Source organism: Pelophylax lessonae (assembly GCF_965119305.1).
Source record: "Pelophylax lessonae genome assembly, chromosome: 3".
NCBI lineage: Eukaryota > Metazoa > Chordata > Amphibia > Anura > Ranidae > Pelophylax > Pelophylax lessonae.
This window is the reverse complement of record NC_138770.1, coordinates 1,242,964-1,265,180: the sequence shown is the minus strand read 5'-3', so window position 1 is coordinate 1,265,180 and position 22,217 is coordinate 1,242,964. Positions and strand designations below refer to the sequence as shown.

Below are 22,217 nucleotides of genomic sequence, written 5' to 3'. Positions count from 1 at the left end.
GGGACTGATATGAGCTCTGGTGTGCTATTGATTAGGTTTCCTCCACTGTCCAACAAGAGCCCTAATTGGACACAGTGGGGAGACTCCCCAAGCTCAACAGACACACCTGGAAACACATGACAGCCTGGCTGAACAATCAGACCCCTCTGATAAGAAGGCAGGGCCTCCCTTAAAGTTTTCCTAGCACCTACCTAGGAAGGTGCTACAGGTACATTGAACTTATATCAAACTGTTAGTAAAAACCAAAACCCAATATCTCATAAGTACAGTATATATATATATATATATATATATATATATATATATATATATAGCACCCTCGTAGTTAGGTGCTAGGTAAAAGGCATTTATTTGCTCTCCTGCTTATCACGGAACATGATTTCTAGTTATGCCTGGTATATGTGTCAAGGTGTGATTCACTGGATCTAAAGGAAGTGTCCCCACTGTATCCAATAGGGGAGCCTGTTGGACAGTGGAGGAAACCCAGCCAGTGACACACAGGCTTTTGTGGCTGTCTCAGTGGGAAGGCACTACAGCGGTGCATCCTGGGATTGGTCATAAAAGCCAAGGGCACATGTGACAGGATGTCTTTGGGTGGGAGGCCAGGTCCCAGGAGGAGGGTGACGGCTGTCTCTCCTCCTGTCAGAGTGGAAAGCGGTCGCAGGCCTAGTGGATCAGAAGTGTGAGGCTGAGCTGTGAGGTCCTGTGGAAACTGACAGTGGAGCAGTGGCAGAGATTCCTGTGAAAAGCAGTGTCCGTGAGTACCAGGGAGCTTGCCAGGGGTCTGCCCAGGAAGGGGACCACTCCAGGGAAAGTCAGTGGACAAGAGCCAGCATACACATCGAGTAAGAAAGGGGGTGCCAAGTTAGACCCTGAAGAGAAACCTAACATATAGTTCACCTTTGAAATCTTCACCTCAGTGGCAAAGTGAAGCAGCGGCCTTGCCGCACACACCATAGATAGTTGTCCTCAAGTTTATGCATAGTTACTAGTTGTAGTATCCCACTCATCCCTTCTCCCATCCCAGTTCCAAATAAATACAAACAGCCAAATCCCCTGGACTGTTCATTGACTGAGCAAAGTACAGAGTGATAAGATTTTACAAACTGTTGCTATGGGTAACCCAGGGGAATCCATTCTCAGCAGCTCCCAAGGGGGCAGTGCTACATCTATATACACACATCTATTTACAGTTACTAATGGAGATTACACATAAACTCCTCATGAGGCAACAGCAGAAACACACAGGAAGCTCGGGTTGTCACCTTTTCTTCAAGCCAAACCCGAACACTTTAGCTGCGCTCTGCAAAATTTTATTTTTAAGGGGGAACACTGTAAAAAGGAACTCTAATGTAAGGGGGTTCCTGCTCACCAAACCTCCCACTTACATCAGAGTTCCCAGCATTCCCCCTTAATTAGGGTTCCCAAAGCCCCCCTTACATCAGAGTCCACAGAGCACCTCTTAAATCTTACCTTAGTGTACTCACTTACTTGGAGGCACGAGAGAGAAGGGAGAGAGGGCAGGGACTTCAGTCACAGAGATTGGATGGTGAGCTCACTCACCCGAGGATGGAGGCTCAGGCATCGAAGCCTTTCATCCACAATGTATCTGCCGGTTGCTGAGCTTCAAACTTCCAGCCCACACATCCCTTTCCTGAGGCACAGAATGCCAGGGATTGGAGTGTGGGTGGGCAGACAGAGGGGTAGGGGTGGGAGGAGGAGGAATAGATCAAGCCCTTTCTTCTCTCCTGTCCATGTATGGGGGTGGGGCCGGTGTGCACATCTATGCACTCAGGGGTTGTGGTAGTTGGGTACTTGGTGAGCCATAGTCCATTCTGAATATTGTGGCCGAGTTTCAGGTGGCCTGAAACCCAAACACATGATTCAAAACCCAAACTGTCCAGGTGAATCCTTGATAGGTGGCAACCCTACAGGAAGCACCAGCTAAGTGTATGTAGCACTGCCCCCTTGAGGGCTGCTGGTTGATGGGTGTTCCTCAGCACTCCTATGACCCTGTGAACCGTCCAGCCCACCTGACACTTTAGGTTCCAACATTTCAATAATAATCTTCAAAGACACACTGACACCATTAGAATACTGTTTGGTTATTTTACTTAAAAGGTAAATCATTATAGCTTATTGATAACAAATATGTCTTAGCAATAACAAAGTGTAGCAGTATCAGTCAACTGAACCCCACTTAACACAAGGAGGCTCAATGGAGTGACACCATTAATGTGAAAACACAGCAAAGGAAAGGATAATAGATCACATGGATATTGCAACCTTACTATGCATCAGCTTTAATTGTCAATTTTATAGCAACATGCAGTATCTCACAAAAGTAAGTACATCCCTCACATTTTTGTAAATATTTTATTCTATCTTTTCATGTGACAACACTGAAGAAATGACACTTTGCTACAATGTAAAGTAGTGAGTGTACAGCTTGTATAACAGTGTACATTTGCTGTCCCCTCAAAATAACTCAACACACAGCTATTAATGTCTAAACCACTGACAACAAAAGTGAGTACACCCCTAAGTGACAATGTCCAAAATGGGCCCAATTAGTCATTTTCCTTCCCCGATGTCATGTGACTCATTAGTGTTACAAGGTCTCAGGTGTGAATGGGGAGCAGTTGTGGTAAATTTGGTGTTATCACTCTCACTCTCTCATACTGGTCACTGGATGTTTAACATGGCACCTCATGGCAAAGAACTCTCTGAGGATCTGAAAAAAAGAATTGTTGCTCTACATAAAGGTGGCCTAGGCTATAAGAAGATTGCCAAGACCCTGAAACTGAGCTGCAGCACAGTGGCCAAGACTATACAGTGGTTTAACAGGACAGGTTCCACTCAGAACAGGCCTCGCTATGGTCAACCAAAGAGGTTGAGTGCACATGCTCAGCGTCATGTGCAGAGGTTGTCTTCGGTAAATAGACGTATGAGTGCTGCCAGCATTGCTGCAGAGACTGAAGGGGTGGGGGGGGACAGCCTGTCAGTGCTCAGACCATACGCCGCACACTGCATCAAATTGGTCTGCATGGCTGTCGTCCCAGAAGGAAGCCTCTTCTAAAGATGATGCACAAGAACGCCCGCAAACAGTTTGCTGAAGACAAGCAGACTAAGGACATGGATTAATGTAGCTATGTCCTGTGGTCTGATGAGACCAGAGCAAACTTATTTGGTTCAGATGATGCCAAGCATGTGTGACGACAGCCAGGTGAGGAGTACAAAGACAAGTGTGTCTTGCCTACAGTCAAGCATGGTGGTGGGAGTGTCATGGTCATGGGCTGCATGAGTGCTGCCTACACTGGGGAGCTACAGTGCATTGAGGGAACCATGAATGCCAACATGTACTGTGACATACTGAAGCAGAGCATGATCCCCTCCCTTCAGAGACTGGGCCGCAGGACAGTATTCCAACATGATAACGACCCCAAACACACCTCTAAGACGACCACTGCCTTGCTAAAGAAGCTTAGGGTAAAGGACTGGCCAAGCATGTCTCCAGACCTAAACCCTATTGAGCATCTGTGGGGCATCCTCAAACGGAAGGTGGAGGAGTGCAAGGTCTCCAACATCCACCAGTTCGGTTAGGTCATCATGGAGGAGTGGAAGAGGACTCCAGTGGCAACCTGTGAAGCTCTGGTGAACTCCATGCCCAAGAGGGTTAAGGCAGTGCTGGAAAATGGTGGCTATACAAAATATTGACACTTTCGGCCCAATTTGGACATTTTGACATACGGGTGTATTCACTTTTGTTGCCAGTGGTTTAGTCATTAATGGCTGTGTGATGAGTTATTTTGAAGGGGCAGCAAATTTACACTGTTATACAAGCTACTTTACATTGTAGCAAAGTGTCATTTCTTCAGTGTTGTCACATGAAAAGTAAAATATTGAGGGGCATACTTACTTTTGTGAGATACTGTATATTAGCGGATGACTTTAGCTGAAAACCTCTGATGTAAAGTCTAGTAATATCTAATCCTCGCTAATAATGACTCAATATTATAATAACCGGTCCCCTTTAAGACAGCCTGTGCTGAGGTCCCTTTCCTAGCAAGGCCTTGCTAAGTCTTCAAGGGCAGTTGGAGCTCTTATCACTCTTCAGCGTGATATTTGTAATCCCAGGATAATAGTGTATGTATGTTACTATCTGCAGTCAGTGTGTCATAGAGGAAGATTTATACTTGTGATTAGGATGTCACCAGGCACTCCTCCGTCTGTCAGTGTCCACCTGTTAATCTCCTGCAACCCAGGCGATGTCCTCTCCCATGCTCCTGCGTCACGGGGATGATCAGCGCTCGGTTGTCCCAGTCAGTCAGTTCAGCTTCACCACTGGATCTATCACGCTGTCTGATTACCAGCATCCGCACCACTGAGGATGGATTCCTCTCTCTCTTTCTAGGCCGCATGCCCTGGGCCTCCGTCACCAACAGTGTCCCAGCACACCTCTCAGGCTGACCTCTCCTCACTGAGTCCCGGAAAGCAAGCGAGCGCACTCACTGTCTAGCAGATAGGTTTGTTGACTCTCCCATGATCCTCCACTCGCCCAATGCTCCCTGGCAGTATAGTTTCCTCGGCAATCCAAACAACAGTCTCCATTCAGTTTAGAACTACGTAAATCTCCCACAATCCAGTTCGCACACTTCCTGTGAAAGCTCCTTATCTGCAAGCAGCCTTAAAGGGACACTCTAACAATCTCAACATAACGGCAAACCTGAATATATATGTGTATATATATATGTATGTATATACAGGGCTCAAAATTTAAAGTCCTGAGCTACTAGCCAGGCCTTAAGGGTTACTCGCCACCAGTTGCCCCACCCAACCCCTACCTTGCCTCACCCCACCCCTAATTCCGCCCCTAAACACGCCCTCATAAATTATCTCAAAATTACACTGTTAAATGTTTTTGCATTAATGCAGAAGTTACAAAAATAAATATCAACAACAATGTTTTCAGTGCCCATCAGTGCAGCCTCATCAGTGGTCATCAAGGGTCTGGAGGGCGGGGGGCTGAAGAGATCTGGGGGGGGGCTGAAGAGAACTGGGGGAGGGGCTGAAGAACACTAAGGGGCTGGAGGGGGGACTGAAGAGCACTGGGGGGCTGGAGGGGGGGGCTGGAGAGCACTAAGGGGCTGGAGGGGTGGGCTGAAGAGCACTGGGGGGGGGGGCTGGAAGGGGGGGCTTAGGAGCACTGGGGGAGCTAGAGGGGGGGCTTAAGAGCACTGGGGGGGGGCTGAAGAGCATTGGGAGGGCTGAAGAGCATTGGTGGGGCTGAAGAGCACTGGGAGGGATGAAGAGGGGGGTGGCTGTACAGCACTGGGGGGCAAGCAAAAGAAAAAAAAGAAGTTGGATAGGAGGAGCGGTGGGGCGGCTGCATATAGAGGAATATAAAGGAATTGATCTTTCCCTATTCCTCCTGCAGCTGCTCAATGCCTGCAGAGAGGAGAATCAGGCATCCAGCTGGAAAGATCAATTCCTGTATATGCAGCCGCCCCACCGCTCCTCCTATCCAGTCACACAGGGAGGCTGCTAAATCCTTGAACACTCACCTTCTTCCAGACCCTGCGAGCAGTGCAGCACAGACCGAGGCAGCAGCTTGCCTTCACATGAGATGATCGGCGCGAGTACCGGCTTGACACCCCCCATTGGTATTCCACTGCTGGCCAGATAATGTCAGAGTGGCGGATCACCCCGCTGTAACAGCTTCAATTGTAATTGCCGGGCGCTCGCCGACATGCACAATCCCGCCTCCTAGCCCGGCTCCTTTGATAGACGTCACACGTCTTGGTTGGCCAGGTGTTCTGTCTATCAAAGAAGCCGGGCTAGGAGGCGGGACTGTGCGTGTCGGTGAGCGTCCGGCAATTACAATTGAAGCTATTACAGCGGGGTGATCCGCCGCTCTGACATTATCCGGCTTTCCTCTCCTCTCTTCCCCTGAGCGGTTCCCAGAGCTTGCCCTACATCATTTTCCACTCGCAAAATGCAAGCAGGCGAGTGGAAAATTTGAGGGCTATATATATATATATATATATATATACACAGTATGGTAGTCTGATCCCAGCTACATGTAGTATTCTGGTTAAAGAGTTTTAATAGCAAAAAATTAAAACACTCACTTGAGGTAAAATATACAAGTGCTCATCTGATGTCAGAGTCTGTGGATCCTCCTAGAACCGTCTTGTAGGACCGCTGTCATCTGTTCTGGCTGCTGGGCAGAGAGATGGCTGGCTGGGGAGCCTGGAGGAGCCCCAAGAAGCCACGCTAACCAGCATGGAAGGCACAGCGGAAGTGACATCACCAGAAGGATAGGCGGTACCAGATGAGAAGATAAGCAAGGCTATGCGCTCAGAGTATTTGGCTCCTTCTACAGAGCTTTCCTCTTGGTCTATACAGAGCCAGTCACAAGGACAGCAGCCATAGGTGGTCCTGTGCATTCCTTTATTGTACCCCCATAACCAAAGACCAGTGACATTTTCTGGATTACCCTCTACACTGATCATTGGTATTTTTATATATTTATTGCTGGCTGGACTATATATAAACTCTGTGTGCCACTATCTCCTTTCTCTATTAGTAGAAACACAGGATCTCCATCTTCCTTACTAACAGAATGGTGATCTGCCTTGCTTACATTGGCAGACAACTGTTTCGGCTCTCTAGGGCCTTGGTCCTCAACCCTGGCCCTCAGGGCCCACTAACAGGCCAGATTTGCAAGATAACTGAAATACATCCCAGGTGATATAATTTGCTGCTCAGTGATTGCAGTACTCTAGTCTGCATCTCCCCAAGGTAATACTTAAAATCTGGCCTGTTAGTGGGCCCTGAGGACCGGAGTTGAGGACCACTGCTCTAGGGAATGATTGCCGGGTGCCGACGGACACCGTATCTACCAGACTTGCTGATTGGCTCCTGCTCTGTCCAGCGGGAGCTGGGCGGCGGCAGAGCGTATGCCCGCCCCAGACCCGGAAAAGCAGATGTGATTCTGTGCAGAACAGCCGCCCTACCGCAGTACATGTATGGGGGTGGTCAGAGCAGAATGTCTCCCTGATAAAGAGGCTATGACCTGGTGGATTACATGTGGAACTCCTGGGCCCAGCTGAGGACAGTTAGGGACTTAAGATTGAGGATGTGGTGGATGTCTCCCTCTGGTTTGGGAACTGTGGACAGAGAAGAACTCCTGGAACTCTTCTGGCTCAGTGAGATAGAGTTTGGAAGACTAATGTCATAGACAGGTTGCCAAAAAGTTTAGGGCTTTAGAAAGGGCCTCCAATGGCTGTCAATGTGGTGCCTTCTCCACTCTCCATCTCACTAATAAAACCCCAATGGATGACTCTCTATGAACTGATCACATTCCAATCACCGATCATCTAATCATTGGTAAAAAAGAAGACTCTGCACAGAATATTGTACGAAGCGTTTTTATTGGACAAGATCAGAATAAGCGATTACCACACAGTAATGATATGAATAAAATAAAGCTTAAATCTTTTATAATAGAATTAACAAATGTGTCAAATGTATTAATAATCATACATTGGTTGGACCAATAAAAAGCCGGCTACTTCCATAAATCAAAAAGGAGCAACAACATGAAGCAACCAATAAAAAAGGTTCACCAATGGAAGATAAAGGATTAACATAAGGGCTCCCAGCTGCCTGCCAACCCCACAGCGGGTCAGAGGGCGATGCGGGTGTAAACCAACCCCGAGTGGACTGTGGTGGGTTCACATTTGTTTATGGACTAAACAGTTCCACCTATTACAATCCAGCGTCCATTTCCCATAGTACCAGCAGGGGGCGTACTCTGATGTTTCATTAGATTTCCTTTATTTTTACACTTTCCCCCCCTTTGAACATGAAAACAGAGCCTAATAATAATATATATATATATATATAAGTGTGAATTCTTTGCCGTTTGAAGCGTACATAAGGAGTGAAACATTTTCCGCACTCTGAACATGAAATAGGACGCTCACCTGTATGAACTTTCTGGATTTTAAGAAATAAACCTTTGTTTGGAAAACATTTCCTGCACTCGTAACATCAAAAAGGAGCTCACCTGTGTGTAAGTAGGTGTTCTTTCTTAGTTAAACAAAATTAGAGACGCTCGTCTGTATGAACTTTCTGGTGTCTAAACATTTGAGTGCAAAACATTTCCCGCACTCTGAACATTAACAGGGAAGCTCACCCCTGTGAATTCTCTGATGGCGGAGAAGGTTTCCTTTATACTTAAAACATTTCCCGCACTCTGAACATGAATAGGGACGCTCCCCTGTGTGAATTCTCAGGTGCTGAAGAAGGTATCTTTTTTGACTAAAACATTTTCCGCACTCTGAACATGAATAGGTAAGGTCACCTGTATGTATTCTCTGGTGGCTAAGAAAGTTTTTTTTATCATTAAAACATTTCCCGCACTCTAAACATAAAAAGGGACGCTCACCTGTGTGTATTCTCTGATGGCTAAGAAGGCTTTCTTTATGATTAAAACATTTCCCGCACTCTGAACATGAATAGCGATGCTCCCCTGTGTGTATTCTCTGATGACTAAGAAGGATTACTTTCTGATTAAAACATTTCCCGCACTCTGAACATGAATAGGGACGCTCCCCTGTGTGAATTCTCAGGTGCTGAAGAAGGTATCTTTTTTGACTAAAACATTTCCCGCACTCTGAACATGAAAAAGGTCGCTCCCCTGTGTGAATTTTCTGGTGCCTAAGAAGGTTTCCTTTGTGCCTAAAACATTTCCCACACTCCGAACATGAATAGGCAACCTCCCCTGTGTGTATTTTCTGATGGCTAAGAAGGCTTCTTTTTTTACTAAAACATTTCCCGCACTCTGAACATGACAATGAATTCTCTCCAGTATGAAGCCCTTTATGGTATAAAGAAGATTCCCTGAGATGAGATGGTTTCCCGCACCCGTCGGCACTGTCAGATATTAGAGGACTATGTGAAGTATCAGGAGATTCCAATGATCTCCTCCAATGGTGAGGTCTGTCATGTATATTATGAGGAACGGGATTTACTTCTGGAGAAGATGCCATGTCATTATCTTCTGTAGTCACATCTTCCTCCGATGTCCTTCTATTCCCACCACAGAGTCCGTCTGTCAGAAGACAAGAAAAATTACCAAGAGTTTTCCACACTCATATACACTGCTCAACACTTTATAATCAGAGTATAGCATCAAGTCAGGGAAACTCCTGCTGGGATATTCATCTGCTCAGTCAAGTAGCAGAGGGGGTTGTTACCAACAGGTGCACTAGATGGGCAACAATGAGACGACCTCCAAAACAGGAATGGTTTTACAGGTGGAGGCCACTGACATTTTCCCTACTCATCTTTTCTGACTGTTTTTTCTTTTAAATCAGAAAAAGTTTTATTATAAAGAAAGAAAAGTCCATTCCATTCGGTACACAATATTTCCGCTTTGTACAGTCATAGACACAGCGATCGTAACCTTCATATATAGTCACTCCTGCATGTTTCCATTCACCACCTCCACTGACTCCACCCACTCCACCAACATCTCACTGACTCCACCCACTCCCCCAACATCTCACTGACTCCACCCACTACCCCAACATCTCACTGACTCCACCCACTCCCCCAACATCTCACTGACTCCACCCACTCCCCCAACATCTCCTTGGCCTGCGCCTTATCCCATTCCCTCCTGTTTATTCATTCCTAGGACTTTTTTTTTATTATAAATTTTTATTGATTTTTAAACATAGAAGTAAAAATAACACAAAAATACAGACAAGAAACAAACAAAGCAACTAAATCAACTCCCCATCCCCCCAACCTCAGTGCAATGCTCATGTACTACAATACTTATAGGAAAATACAAAAGGAGAACCTCCCAGGAGAACCTCAACGCGGCAGTGCCTCCCCCACACAGACTCTCACCCAGGTCCATACCCCAACCTCCCCCACCCTCTCACCACTGCTTGTCGTCTGCTAGGCATAGACTTCATTTGTTACCTCCCTAAGTATCAGGGGACCTCAACTCACCCCTCTAAGGTGACCGTCACCTTCACCGGTGGGAGACCACAATCACCTCCGAGAAGAGTAGATGGCCTCTCAGTCCAACCCTGCCATATAACGCATCCTCTATTCAGGTATGTGGCTTTGTAAAATGGCAGCATCGTGTTCACTGGTGACTTCCAATACTCCACCGATGGCGCTTCGGTCTTCCTCCAATGTAGAAGAATAGCCTTGTGTGCATAGAACAGAGTAACCGACAATAAAATTCTTTGTGCTCCAAGAGGTGCCATTTCCTCCACCAAACCCAGCAAACACACTGTCAACGTCAAAGGTGCCCTCAATGTGGTCCTAGGACTAATCTTTGAAGTGGTAATTCTTGTGGACCAAGGCCAGGGGTATCCAACCACATGTCCCACAACTTTTCAAATTTACCCGGACATCCTCATTTTTTAAAGATGTAGCACCCTCCTAGTCAGGTGTTAGAGATTGAGTATAGTTTTGGCTCTGTCTGCCTATCAGAGGAGCAGCAGGTAAATTCTATATTGCACTCTGCTTATCAGGGATCAGGATCTGTGAGTTAGGTCTGCTCAGTGTGCCCAGTGTGTGATTCATCTGGCCTAAGGGAGTGTCCCCAGCTGATCCAATGGGGAGGCACATTGGATGCTTGAGGAAACCTGGCCAATGACACACAGGCTTTTGATACAGCCCCAGAGAATGGCACAGATAGGTTGTCTCAGTGCATTGTGGGGCAGGGTATAAAAAGCCACGGGCACATGAGGTAGAAGGGGGAGGGTGGGGATCCCCCATCCCTTGCCTCTTTCCAACCACAACCCCACATAGGCACACGCTCATTTATCCGGCTCCTTGCTGGTGAGCGTCTTAGCATTTTTTTTGCTATCTCTTAGTAAATTGAGGCCTCTCTCTGTGGGATTGCCCCCTTCTCTTTCACTTTCTCATATTCTTTGCTTGCCTGACTTTCCTTTCTTCCTCTCTCATACCATCTTTGCCTCCTCTTTTTTTATCTCCATTCTCTTCATACCCCCGCCCCCCCTTTGCCCTTTTACTTACCCTCCACCTACCTCTTCCTAACCTCACTTCCCAACCTTCCCCTCGCCCTTTTTAAACACATGGATAACATCAGGATCCTCTCGATCAATGCTAAGGGACTTAACATCCCGGAAAAGAGGCAAATTTTGTTGAACGATTTAAACAATCTAAAATTGATATCACCTTTGTACAGGAGACCCACTTCAGGGATGAAAAGCTTCCACTATTTAAGAAGGAGTTTTTCCCCTTGGCCTACCACTCTACTAACCCGGAGGCTAAATCAAAAAGAGCCTCTATCATTTTTTCTAGTACGGTACCATGGACACTGCGCGCATATTCTAATAGACCCCAATGGCTGATTTCTGTTTCTGAAGGGCAATGTTGGTGACGTCAGAGTGACTTTGACCACCTATTATACTCCCAACAGCCAGCAGGATGAGTTCATTACTAGAGGTATGGAGAAGCTCCTGGATTTCTCTGAGGGTCAACTAATTATTGAGGGAGATTTAAATATCCCTCTGATTCCTTCGGAGGATACACCTCTGGGATTCTCCTCTGTCCCCCCCTGGCGTCCGCAAACGTATTGCAAAGTCCCTCCATAGTGCACAATTGATAGATGTGTGGCGCCTGATGCATCCCAGAGAATGAGACTATTCTTTCTATTCCTCACCAACTATACTCTCGTATAGACTATTTCTTGATGCCGCATTGTCAACTACACACAATCCCGTGACTCTTTAATAGGCTCTATTACATGGTACGACCATGCCCCTGTTATACTTTCTTACGCACTAATTGACTTTCGAAGGTCAAGAACCCGAATGTGGAGACTAAATGAAAGCCTACTCCAAGATTAGACTGTTTTGACAGATGTAGAGAATTAGACCATTTCTTTCAGACTAACACCATTGCAGATACTGACCCCGGAATCATTTGGGAGGCACACAAGGCAGTGATTCGTGGGGTGCTCATAAAGCATGGCTCCTGGATCAAAAAACAGCGTACAGCACAACTAGACTCCTTACTCAAAGCTTTACATGCATTGGAGTCTCATCACAAACACGCTCTGTCACTCTCCTCAGAGGTAGAACCTATGACTCTACATAGGCAAATTAATGACCTTTTACTTTACAAAGCTAAGGCAGCCATGCAAATTTGTCGTAAAATGTCATATGAGTCGGGAAATAAGTGTGGCAGACTATTGGCTAGATCCCTCCAAGAAGAAACCTATTATCTCCCGCACAGGTCAAAAAGCCGCGTTACCTAGACATATCACACAAGAATTTAAATCCTTCTATGCCTCGCTCTATAACTTACAAACCCCAGCAGACCCATATAGAGGAATACCTGCTCTCTTTCTGGATGCCCTGGTTGTCCAACACTGACAGTAAATCCCTAGAGGATCCCATCACCTTGGCTGAACTAAAACAGGCCATAGGTGGTTCCAAAGTGGGGAAGGTTTACCATCCAATATTATAAAACACTCTTGCCGTCACTTGGACAGTTTATGGCTGACATGTTTAATACATGGGGCTCTGGGACATATATCCCCAAAGAGACTTTACAAGCTCACATTTCAGTCATCCCTAAAGAGGGAAAAAGGTCTCACCTCCTGTAGTAGCTACCGACCCATTTCCTTGCTAAATGTCGATCTTAAACTGTTCACCAAAATCCTAGCAACTAGGATCCAACAACATCTGACGCAACTCATCCATTTGGATCAAGTTGGATTTGTGCCTACACGTGAGGCATGGGATAACACAACCAAGGTCCTCAACCTCCTACATGTAGCCACCAAGACCCGCACACCCTGTGTCCTCCTAAGCACAGACATAGAGAAGGCCTTTGATTGAGTATATCAGCATTTTATGTTTGCAGTACTTCGACATGTTGGCATCGGCAACACCATGCTAAATTGGATCTCCCAGATCTATACTGCCCCTGCCGCCCAGGTTAAGGCGAACGGTGTCTTATCAGACTACTTCACAATTAGGAATGGGACAAGACAGGGGTGCCCTCTGTCACCCTTACACTTCACATTATCACTAGAATCCTTTTTATGTAGAATACGCCTCCACCCGGATATCTCAGGCATGACTGTTGGGGTGACCCAGCAGAAAATATCAGCGTATCCAGACAATGTTATTTTCCCTCATAAATCCCATAATTTCTCTACCGAATCTTCTTCACGAGTTTGAGGCATATGGCACTCTGTCCGATCTAAATATCAACTTTACTAAATCTGAAGCTATGGGAATAGGCTTATTAAACTCCCTTCTCCACCAACTGCAATTGCATTTTAAGCTAAAATGGATGAACTCAGCGCTGAAATACCTGGGCACTCTCAAACCACCCAAATTTTCACCCATCTTCACGCTCGACTTTCTTCCCCTCCTAAAGAAAGTCCACATTCTATAAGATAAATTGAATTCTGGCCTCCATTCATGGTTTGGGAGATGCAACGTTATTAAAGTCTGCATACTCCCAAGATCCTATACCTCTTTCAAGCACTTCCGATATTCATCCCTTCGCATTACTTTACACAAGAGGACACCCTACTAGTGGATTTTATCTGGGCACATAAGCGACCTGGGCTATGTAGGAGATAACTCTTGCTTCCTAAATTACCAGATGGACTGGCAGTGCTGGACTTATGCAAGTACTATCAGGCTACACAGTTGGGGAGACTCAGACTGGTGTCGTCATGGTGAAGCAAAGCTTTGGCCCAGACTAGAACAGGCCCAATGCGACATACCCCTCCATAGAGCTTCATCGTGCCACCATTCACTACCAGACTCCATAAGACGCCATCCCCTCATAGGTCACACGATAAGAACCTGCTCTAAATTATTCACACAACTTTCACTTTCCCCAACGCACTCACCACTGACACCCATACTGGGGAATCCCCAGTTTACCCCGGGCTACCAAGATAAAACATTCAGGACCTTGATGGAGTCAGGCTATTTCCAAGCCTCCCATTTTTCAACATCATCTAGTTGGCCTGCACTCAAAGACCTCATGGACTCCTCGGGACCCTACCGTCTAGATTTCTGGAGGGCATTGCAACTCCATAATTTCTTAAACTCATTTCCACCTCCCAGTGAACGCAACACACAACTTACACCCTTCGAAGAACATTGCTCTCAAGACAGAATACTGACACAGGTATTATCCATTACCTATGCATTACTGATCACACCCCAGGGGACTTACCAACCCCCATTCTTAGGGAACGGGATTTAGACTGTAACTTTAATCCAGACCAACAAAATCACATCATTCCATTTACATTTACATCATCCATCTGCACGTAAATACAAGAAACCAACTTCAAACTCCATACAAGGTGGTACCGCACGCCGTCAAGGTTGAGCAGATTCTTCCCCACACTCACTGATCAGTGCTGGAGATGCCAGGAAGGACCGGGGGACACTCCTACATGATTTTTGGTTGTGTCCTAAACTAGTGGAGTTCTGGAAGAAAGTACGTGAAATGTCTCAGAGGTTTATAAACCGACCGCTCCCCAATGACCCTGCTCTCTTCCTTCTCCATGCTTCTAACATCCCGGCCCAGACCTATAAAAATTCTGTCATTCGTCACCTTCTAAATGCTTCTAAAATGTGCATCCCTCTTAAATGGAAAAACCCACAGGGCCTGACTGTTGGCATGTGGCTCAAAGAAATAAATAGAATGGAAAACCTTGTTCTCTCGACACGTCCCCAACACGAACGATATACCAAAACCTGGGGTCAATGGAATATATTTGTCATCTCTGATGAAGGCTGCTCTTTCATTAAGGGTGGCAATACTAAAGAGACCTCATGTTGAGTTTGGGGGAGCTCTAAAATATTGGTGGAAAGTATTGCTGATGTAGGGCCATAGCTTTACCAATGCTAACCCTCCTACACCCTCCCCCCCCCCCTCCACACCTCCTAACCCCTTCCCCCCCGTTATGCGAAACTGGAACAAACAACTCCGGGTACTTTCTAGACCTGCATAACTCCTCCCATTAGAGGAATTGTAGAACACCTCTTATTCTACGACCGATGTAGATCTCAACCTTATGACTGAATTGTCTTCAATGTTGTAATGCACTGTCTCAGCATATGTCCTATAAGGAATGTTACTGTTTATTATGCCTGGAAGTTGTCTTTTATAGAAATAAAAGATTTGAAAAAAAAAAAAAAAAGAGATCTGACATGGATCAATGATACAACCTTACCCAACCAAACATCACTGAGTAATAATGCTATTGAAATGATGACAATTTTATTGTTTGGAACATGACGTTATATTGAGGATTGGAGATGGACCTTTTATATGGTGTACAGTATCTCCTCTTCATTTGTTTGGAACAAGACATTAGACTCAGGCATGGGGCAGAAGACCCAAAACTCATAACCTAGGTGCCTATATCATGCACATTTTTTTTGCCAGCTGAACCCCAGAATCCCCATAAATCCAGTCTGAATACAAAAATTGTGTCTGCAGCACAGAGAAGGAAGATTATCTGAGAGAAATACAGGAATACAGGACGGGGAACACAGCTCAGGAAAGTGACCAGGGGATTACAGGCTGATATCACCCAGCCCCTGCCCTACTCTGGACCAATCAGTGAGCAGTATGGGTGGAGGAATGTATTTAGTGTTAATGACCCACCTGTGCTGATCTCTGTAGGAGTGTCCTCCTCTATAAATGTCCCCGTTATTCCATCCTCCTCCATAGACTGCTGATTATCCCTCACATACTTCTCTTCTTCTTCTGCTTTAACCTCAAATTCTATATCGATTGGATCTCCACTCTAAATCAAGAAAATTAAAGAATATCATCTGTAAAATATAAGATTTATTATTGTGACATCACATAAAAATCCACACATTGTCTCCATGAGTCTGTGTTGTATAATCTCTGTCTCACCGACCTTGTAACAGTGAGGGATGGTGTAACCTTCCTGTGTGGAATCCCGGGAATACAGAGGACGGGGACATCTCTCTGGTGGGTTCCTGGTATTAGGTGGCTCCATCATATCCTTGTGTCCTTCTGAAAACTTCTCCATCACTCCATACTCCTCATCCTCCTCTTTATACTCTTCTTTAACATCAATATTATCATCCCCGAGGTTTCCACTCTGAATATATAATAAAACATTCATTGTAACAAATATACTGTATATAAATCATAACTACCAATAATTGTCACTCATCTACCTGATGATGGTGAGGGATGGTGTGACCTTCCTGTGTGGAATCCCGGGAATACAGAGGACGGGGACATCTCTCTGGTGGGTTCCCATTACTGGATCCATCTGTAGGAAACACACACACTGACTGAATACATTGTTTCTATGTGTTTATCAGATGATGGGGGATCTAGGTGGAGCCTCCGTACTGCTCTCTCCTTTACAATAAAGTCTCCTCTTACCCGGTGATGTGAGGGGCGGCTGATTCTCCATCATGACGTCCTTGTAGAGATCCTTGTGTCCTTCTAAATACTCCCACTCCTCCATGGAGAAATAGACAGTGACATCCTGACACCTTATAGGAACCTGACACACACAATGATACAGTCACCATCCAGACACATCCCTTGTCTGTTACTGGATAATGTCCCAGAATTCCCAGCACCGTTCACCTCTCCTCCGTGATCTCTCTGGGGACTTCTAGAATCTTCTTTGTATTTCTCTATTCTATCAGGGGGGGAGATGGAGGCAATGTGATGGTCATATGATCTCCAGACTTCACAGGAGGAAAACTCTAGGTCTGAACACAAATAGTAAAATCAAATGAAATTCCCAGAATCCTCCTCACCTCACCATTCAGGTTTCCATTTGATTAAAGCCCCACCTCAGACTGAGGTATAATTTACCGACACAGGACCCCCACACTACGCAGGGTAAAAGCTTGTTGCAGGCATTCTGACATCATTACATACAACGCAGGACCAACAGTCCCACTTTACGTGAGGATGCCAAGGGTCCGCCCACATCCTAAGAGCATGAGAAACAAAAGCCAGATAGATGGACATTGGGGGGAGGAGCTGTGAGGTCAGTGTGATGTCATAGGACATATAGACTCTGGATGGAGGAACATTTAGATGGGGAGATTTGAGGGACCCTCTATATGAGGATCCTGTGCTAACCAAATCATTGTTCCCGGGTGCCTCCCACTTCTCCTAAAATGAAGAGTGAACTTTGACCTTTACCATAGAGAAATCTGTCAGGAAAGTGTGAAAGTAATCTCTCATGTGATCAGGTGACGTGCGGAGGAACGGAGTGTAAATAGCAGACAATTTTCTCCAGAGCTACTAATATTGGGGATTGATTTTGCTGCATGCTGGTGCCAAGTTTCCACCCCCAGGGTCACTGCAGGTGTGGAGAAAAGTTGTGTAAGAGGATATGGAGGAGAGATGAGGAGGAGATCCAGGAATCAGGATAAAGGTCAGGACAAGCAACAGACGAGCGCATCCAAGAGATGAAGCCGGGGTCACTACACAGAAAATCAATCCAAGGAAACAACAGGCAGGACGAGGAATAGCAAGAAGGAGCTCAGAGACAAATGAGAATATTGCTCAGCCAATGGGAGATTATCTCAGCATGACTTACATAATGAAGGAGATGGGGGGGAGGGGAGGTGACCATAGATACATGGAAATTCAGCTGGTTCAGCAGAGATCGCTCACATTTCCATCCATGTGTGGTCAGCTTTGGAAGCGAAATATATTAATCATCAACTGATCCCATTGAAGGGGTTAATCTACTTATTACCTCCTCTGCCACCAGATCATGCAGTGTCTCCCTCTACGTTCTATGGAACATCCTCTTTACCTAAAATCACTTCCTGTCTGTATTCCATAGAGACTTCCTGTCTGGGTAGAAGTGATATCACCACCTTGTGGAGCTCAGAGGAACTGCAGCCCTGAGAACCGTCTGGTAGTGTGAACACGGCCTTGTGCTGTGTTTGTATGTACTGTATATCCTTCCCCTTTCTCTCCTCCCTGAGTGTGTATGAAGAGGCGGAGCTCCTGCTGGAACAGCGGTCGGAGGAGGAAGCCGAGTCTAGGAGGGAGACTGACAGAAAGCGCAGGGAATTGTATGCATAAGATATATAGAGAAACAACAGGTTCCCTTCCTTCACTTTGTGAGGTGGACACCTGGTGGGTTTTTTTTTTTTGCTGTGGTAGGTTTTTTCTTGTTTTTTTTTTTTTTTTTTGGAGAAAGATGGAGAAGAGGAGGTTTATCTATAGATCGGGTTACCTACATATTGTAGGAAGAGAAGTCAAATAACATATTACCCCTCAAAAATTTAAATTATATTATGTAATATAATATGCTACATAAAAAAAGGGGTTTCCTCCCTCTTTGTACTCATATTTTTGGAGCCTTTTATTTATTTATTTTTTTTTTTCCATTACAGTCACGTTTTTGATGATTTTTTTTCCACTGTTTAAGATATATAAATTTAGAATTGACACTTGGGATGCTTAGGGTCAGGGTTTTTTTTTTTTTTTTTGGAGTATAAACAATGTGCAATGTACAAGATTTATAAACATTGGGTATAACCAATGTACAAGAATTATAAACATGTATATATGGTAGGCATGTGTTTAGATTTATTTACATATTATGAGGATGGTAATAAAATATTACTTTTCATCCCCCTCCTTTCTTATTATTTATTTTTAAAGCGGAGTTCCACCCTCAGAATAATTTTTTTAACAAAAATAGCACATTAATATTAATACATCTCGCTTCACAAAACTGCTATTTGCATATTTATGAGTTGAACAGTGTATTTGTTTAGTGAAAATCTTACTTTTAAAACTGCTGCCTGTGCATTGTCATCTTTACTAAGGGCGTCTGAAACAGCAGTGTAAGACTTCCTGACCTTCTTCCTGATTGCTGTTCATTCTGGCTACCCAGAATGCAGCAGGAAATCCCGCACATGGGCAGTACTATGCTTTAGGCATAGTACAGGTTGCTATAGAAACGTTGGCTCAGGAGGAAGTTGCCACCCTCTATATCCCTTCCCCGCCTCCAGGAAGACACATGAGAGAGAGAGAGAGAGAGAGAGACAGAGAGAAACAGAGAAAAACATACTGCCAACTAGTACCTAGAAAACTCTTGTCTGGCTGATGGGGAACTTTACCCTCCAGCTGTTGCAGAACTACAAGTCTCATTATGCTACTGCCTGTAGGAGTCATGCTTGTAACTGTCAGCCTTGCGATGCCTCATGGGACTTATAGTTCTGCAACAGCTGGAGGGCCGCCAGTTTGACGAAAATGGCACGCTGTTATGGGATCAGCACTTTGCACGGATGGACCGATGGATGCATGGCACGCTGTTATGGGGTCAGCACTTTGCAGGGATGGACCGATGGATGCATGGCACGCTGTTATGGGGTCAGAACTTTGCACGGATGGACCGATGGATGCATGGCACGCTGTTATGGGGTCAGCACTTTGCATGCATGGACGGATGGATGCATGGCACGCTGTTATGGGGTCAGCACTTTGCATGCATGGACGGATGGATGCATGGCACGCTGTTATGGGGTCAGCACTTTGCATGCATGGATGGACGGATGGATGCATGGCATGCTGTTATGGGGTCAGCACTTTGCATGCATGGACGGATGGATGCATGGCACGCTGTTATGGGGTCAGCACTTTGCATGCATGGATGGACGGATGGATGCATGGCATGCTGTTATGGGGTCAGCACTTTGCATGCATGGATGGATGGACGGATGGATGCATGGCACGCTGTTATGGGTTAGCACTTTGCATGCATGGACGGATGGATGCATGGCACGCTGTTATGGGGTCAGCACTGGGTCCCCCAGCACAACCCCCCAAATCACCCTCCTAGTACCCCCCCCCCCCAATTCCCCTGCTAGAAGAAATCTTATCCTGTCACCTCTCAAATTCCCCATCCCAGCACCCCCCCCCCCCCATGTCGGATTGTCCTTGGGGGGGGGGGGGGGGAATAAGAGAATTTGTACTAGCAGGGTGGGGAGAAGATGATTACTTCATGGTGGGATTGGTGACAGGATAAGATTTGTGCCCCCGAGCGCAGTTCTCCCTTTCTTCAAGCATCGCAGGCAGACCTCAGATACAGCGCGGCACATCCCTCTGTCATTCTCCTCTTCATATGTCAGAGCGGAGGAGGAGCAGAGGAGGAACCTAAGAGAGAAGCCGATTACTGAACTTTTGGCTTTGCACAGACAGCTGCCGAGGGAGAGATGCGGCTGCAGAAGGGGAGAAGATTGCAGCTCAGGAATGACACTGGATGTCAGATCATCGGGACTATACAGAGTTTGTTATCCCCTCTCCTCCCAGCAAACAATGTGGAAAGGGGGCGGGTAACAAACTCTGTATAGTCCGGATCTGACATCCAGTGTCATTCCTGAGCCGCAATCTTCTCCCCTTCTGCTTCTGCAGCCGTATCTCTCCCTCGGCAGCCGTCTGTGCAAAGCTTTAGGAATCGGCTTCTCCTCCACCGCTCTGACATAAGGTAAGGAGAAGCCGAAGGACGCCGCTACAGTGATAGGAGTGTGAAGCCTGGCAAGAAGAGAGAGAGGGAGCACATCCCGCTCTCTCCTGTGTCACAGAAACACTCCTTACAGCGCCCCCTCCACCTCCCATGCTGCAAACACCGCCGGGATAAGCTGAGCCGAGTTCAGGTCGGGTCACTGGTCTCTGACACCCCGTGAGATGTGGGGCTGTGCCGCTGCGGTACTATAATAAATAAAAAAGAGTGGGGCTGCTGTGAGTGAAGGCAGACTAGGAACAGCATCAACCCACAGCCATGACAACGGCCCTCGAGGCGTCATTTCCTGTTTTAAAAAACGCGAGATGAGGAGAGGCCGATTGCCTTCTGGTAGTTATTACACTCAGCTCCCATGAAGCAATGCGAATCAGGAAATGACGACATCGGCCGCGGCCGAGGAGGGGGGGAGGAAGCAAGAAGAAGGAGGAAGTGAACTTTATAATGAAGTAAAAATAAGGTAGGAAACTTAAAAAAAAAAAAAAATGCCCAATTGATCTTGAGAATGCACAGCCCGAACTAAAACTGCAAAGTTGTGAAACAGGGTGGAACTCCACTTTAATATTTTATTTTTTTTTTCATTACACAAGCTACATAAAGAAAAAAAGGGGTTTCCTCCCTCTTTGTACTCATATTTTTGGAGCCCCCTTTTTTTTTTCCCCAATAGTTATGTTTTTGATGTTTTTTTTTATTTCACTGCTTAAGATATATACATTTAGAATTGACACTTGGGGTGCTTAGGGTTTGGGGATTTTTTTTTTTTTTGGAGTATAAACAATGTACAATGTACAAGATTTATAAACATTGGGTATAGATACATTTTTTTTTTTTTTTGACACTATAAAATTATTTACACACGCTAAATAGGGGATCGAGGAATTTCCCCCTTTTTTTTTTTTTTTTGAGCACTATAAAATTAGTTGTATTATCCAGGTAGGAAAACAAGAGATTCCCTTCTTTCACTTTTTTTTTTTATGTTACTAGTATTAAAAATGCTCATCTCAACTTCCAATAATACACTAGCAGCGCTATCATAAGAAGAGAATAAAGTCTCTGTGATGGAATATAAAACGATGTGAGACAAGTTCATGCAGAGAGTCCACAGAATCAAAGAGTGCAGCTCCTCCACAACTGTACATTCAGATCCTAGAAAGCCTCCACCTCACCGCTGTGCACACCCAATGGTAGTACACTTACCAGAGGCCGCTGGATAACAAGCCAATGTATATCTCAAACACAGGGATGTGTGGTCCACCAAAGACTTGAAAACCAGGAAGGGACTCTCGCCTCACACTTATACACAGGAATCGCTCCGCATATACCAGGTGCATGTGAATAAATCAATAACACCACATAGCGTGATACTGCATAACAATCCCCTTTATTCCAACACACAAATTCTTCAAATATTGCACTCACAGACAAATGGTAAGTAAAGCGTGTAAAACTGGGGTAAAACCTGTGTCCTGTCACTTCCCGCTGATGAATAGCTTGCTGCTCGTTACCTGGACGGTCAAACTACCTTTCAGCTACCAATGGACCACACATCCCTGTGTTTGAGATATACATTGGCTCGTTATCCAGCGGCCTCTGGTAAGTGTACTACCATTGGGTGTGC

The 22,217-nt window shown here is 45.6% G+C and overlaps 4 protein-coding genes across 4 annotated transcripts in view; 1 reads left to right on the top strand and 3 right to left on the bottom strand.

Moving 5' to 3' along the window:
- The window catches only part of LOC309549119 (uncharacterized protein), a 2,919,967-nt gene that overhangs the window by 2,142,809 nt on the left and 754,941 nt on the right, over window positions 1–22,217 (top strand). The window lies entirely within an intron of this gene.
- LOC309549117 (uncharacterized protein) overlaps window positions 1–22,217 on the bottom strand; it is a 4,285,597-nt gene that overhangs the window by 3,619,100 nt on the left and 644,280 nt on the right.
- The window catches only part of LOC309548645 (uncharacterized protein), a gene marked incomplete at its 3' end in the record, with an annotated part of 257,244 nt that overhangs the window by 57,444 nt on the left and 177,583 nt on the right, over window positions 1–22,217 (bottom strand). Inside the window, exon 3 of the mRNA XM_082248614.1 lies at window positions 16,477–16,600. Coding sequence (XP_082104740.1) covers window positions 16,477–16,561 — 85 coding nt within the window. The 5' untranslated portion in view covers window positions 16,562–16,600. The remainder of the gene's footprint in view (window positions 1–16,476; window positions 16,601–22,217) is intronic.
- Window positions 8,187–13,949, bottom strand: LOC309548646 (uncharacterized protein; the record flags this gene model as incomplete). The annotated part of the gene is made up of 2 exons (XM_082248615.1): window positions 8,187–8,887; window positions 13,937–13,949. 2 exons carry the CDS (start codon window positions 13,947–13,949, stop codon window positions 8,187–8,189), a joined length of 714 nt encoding a protein of 237 aa, XP_082104741.1.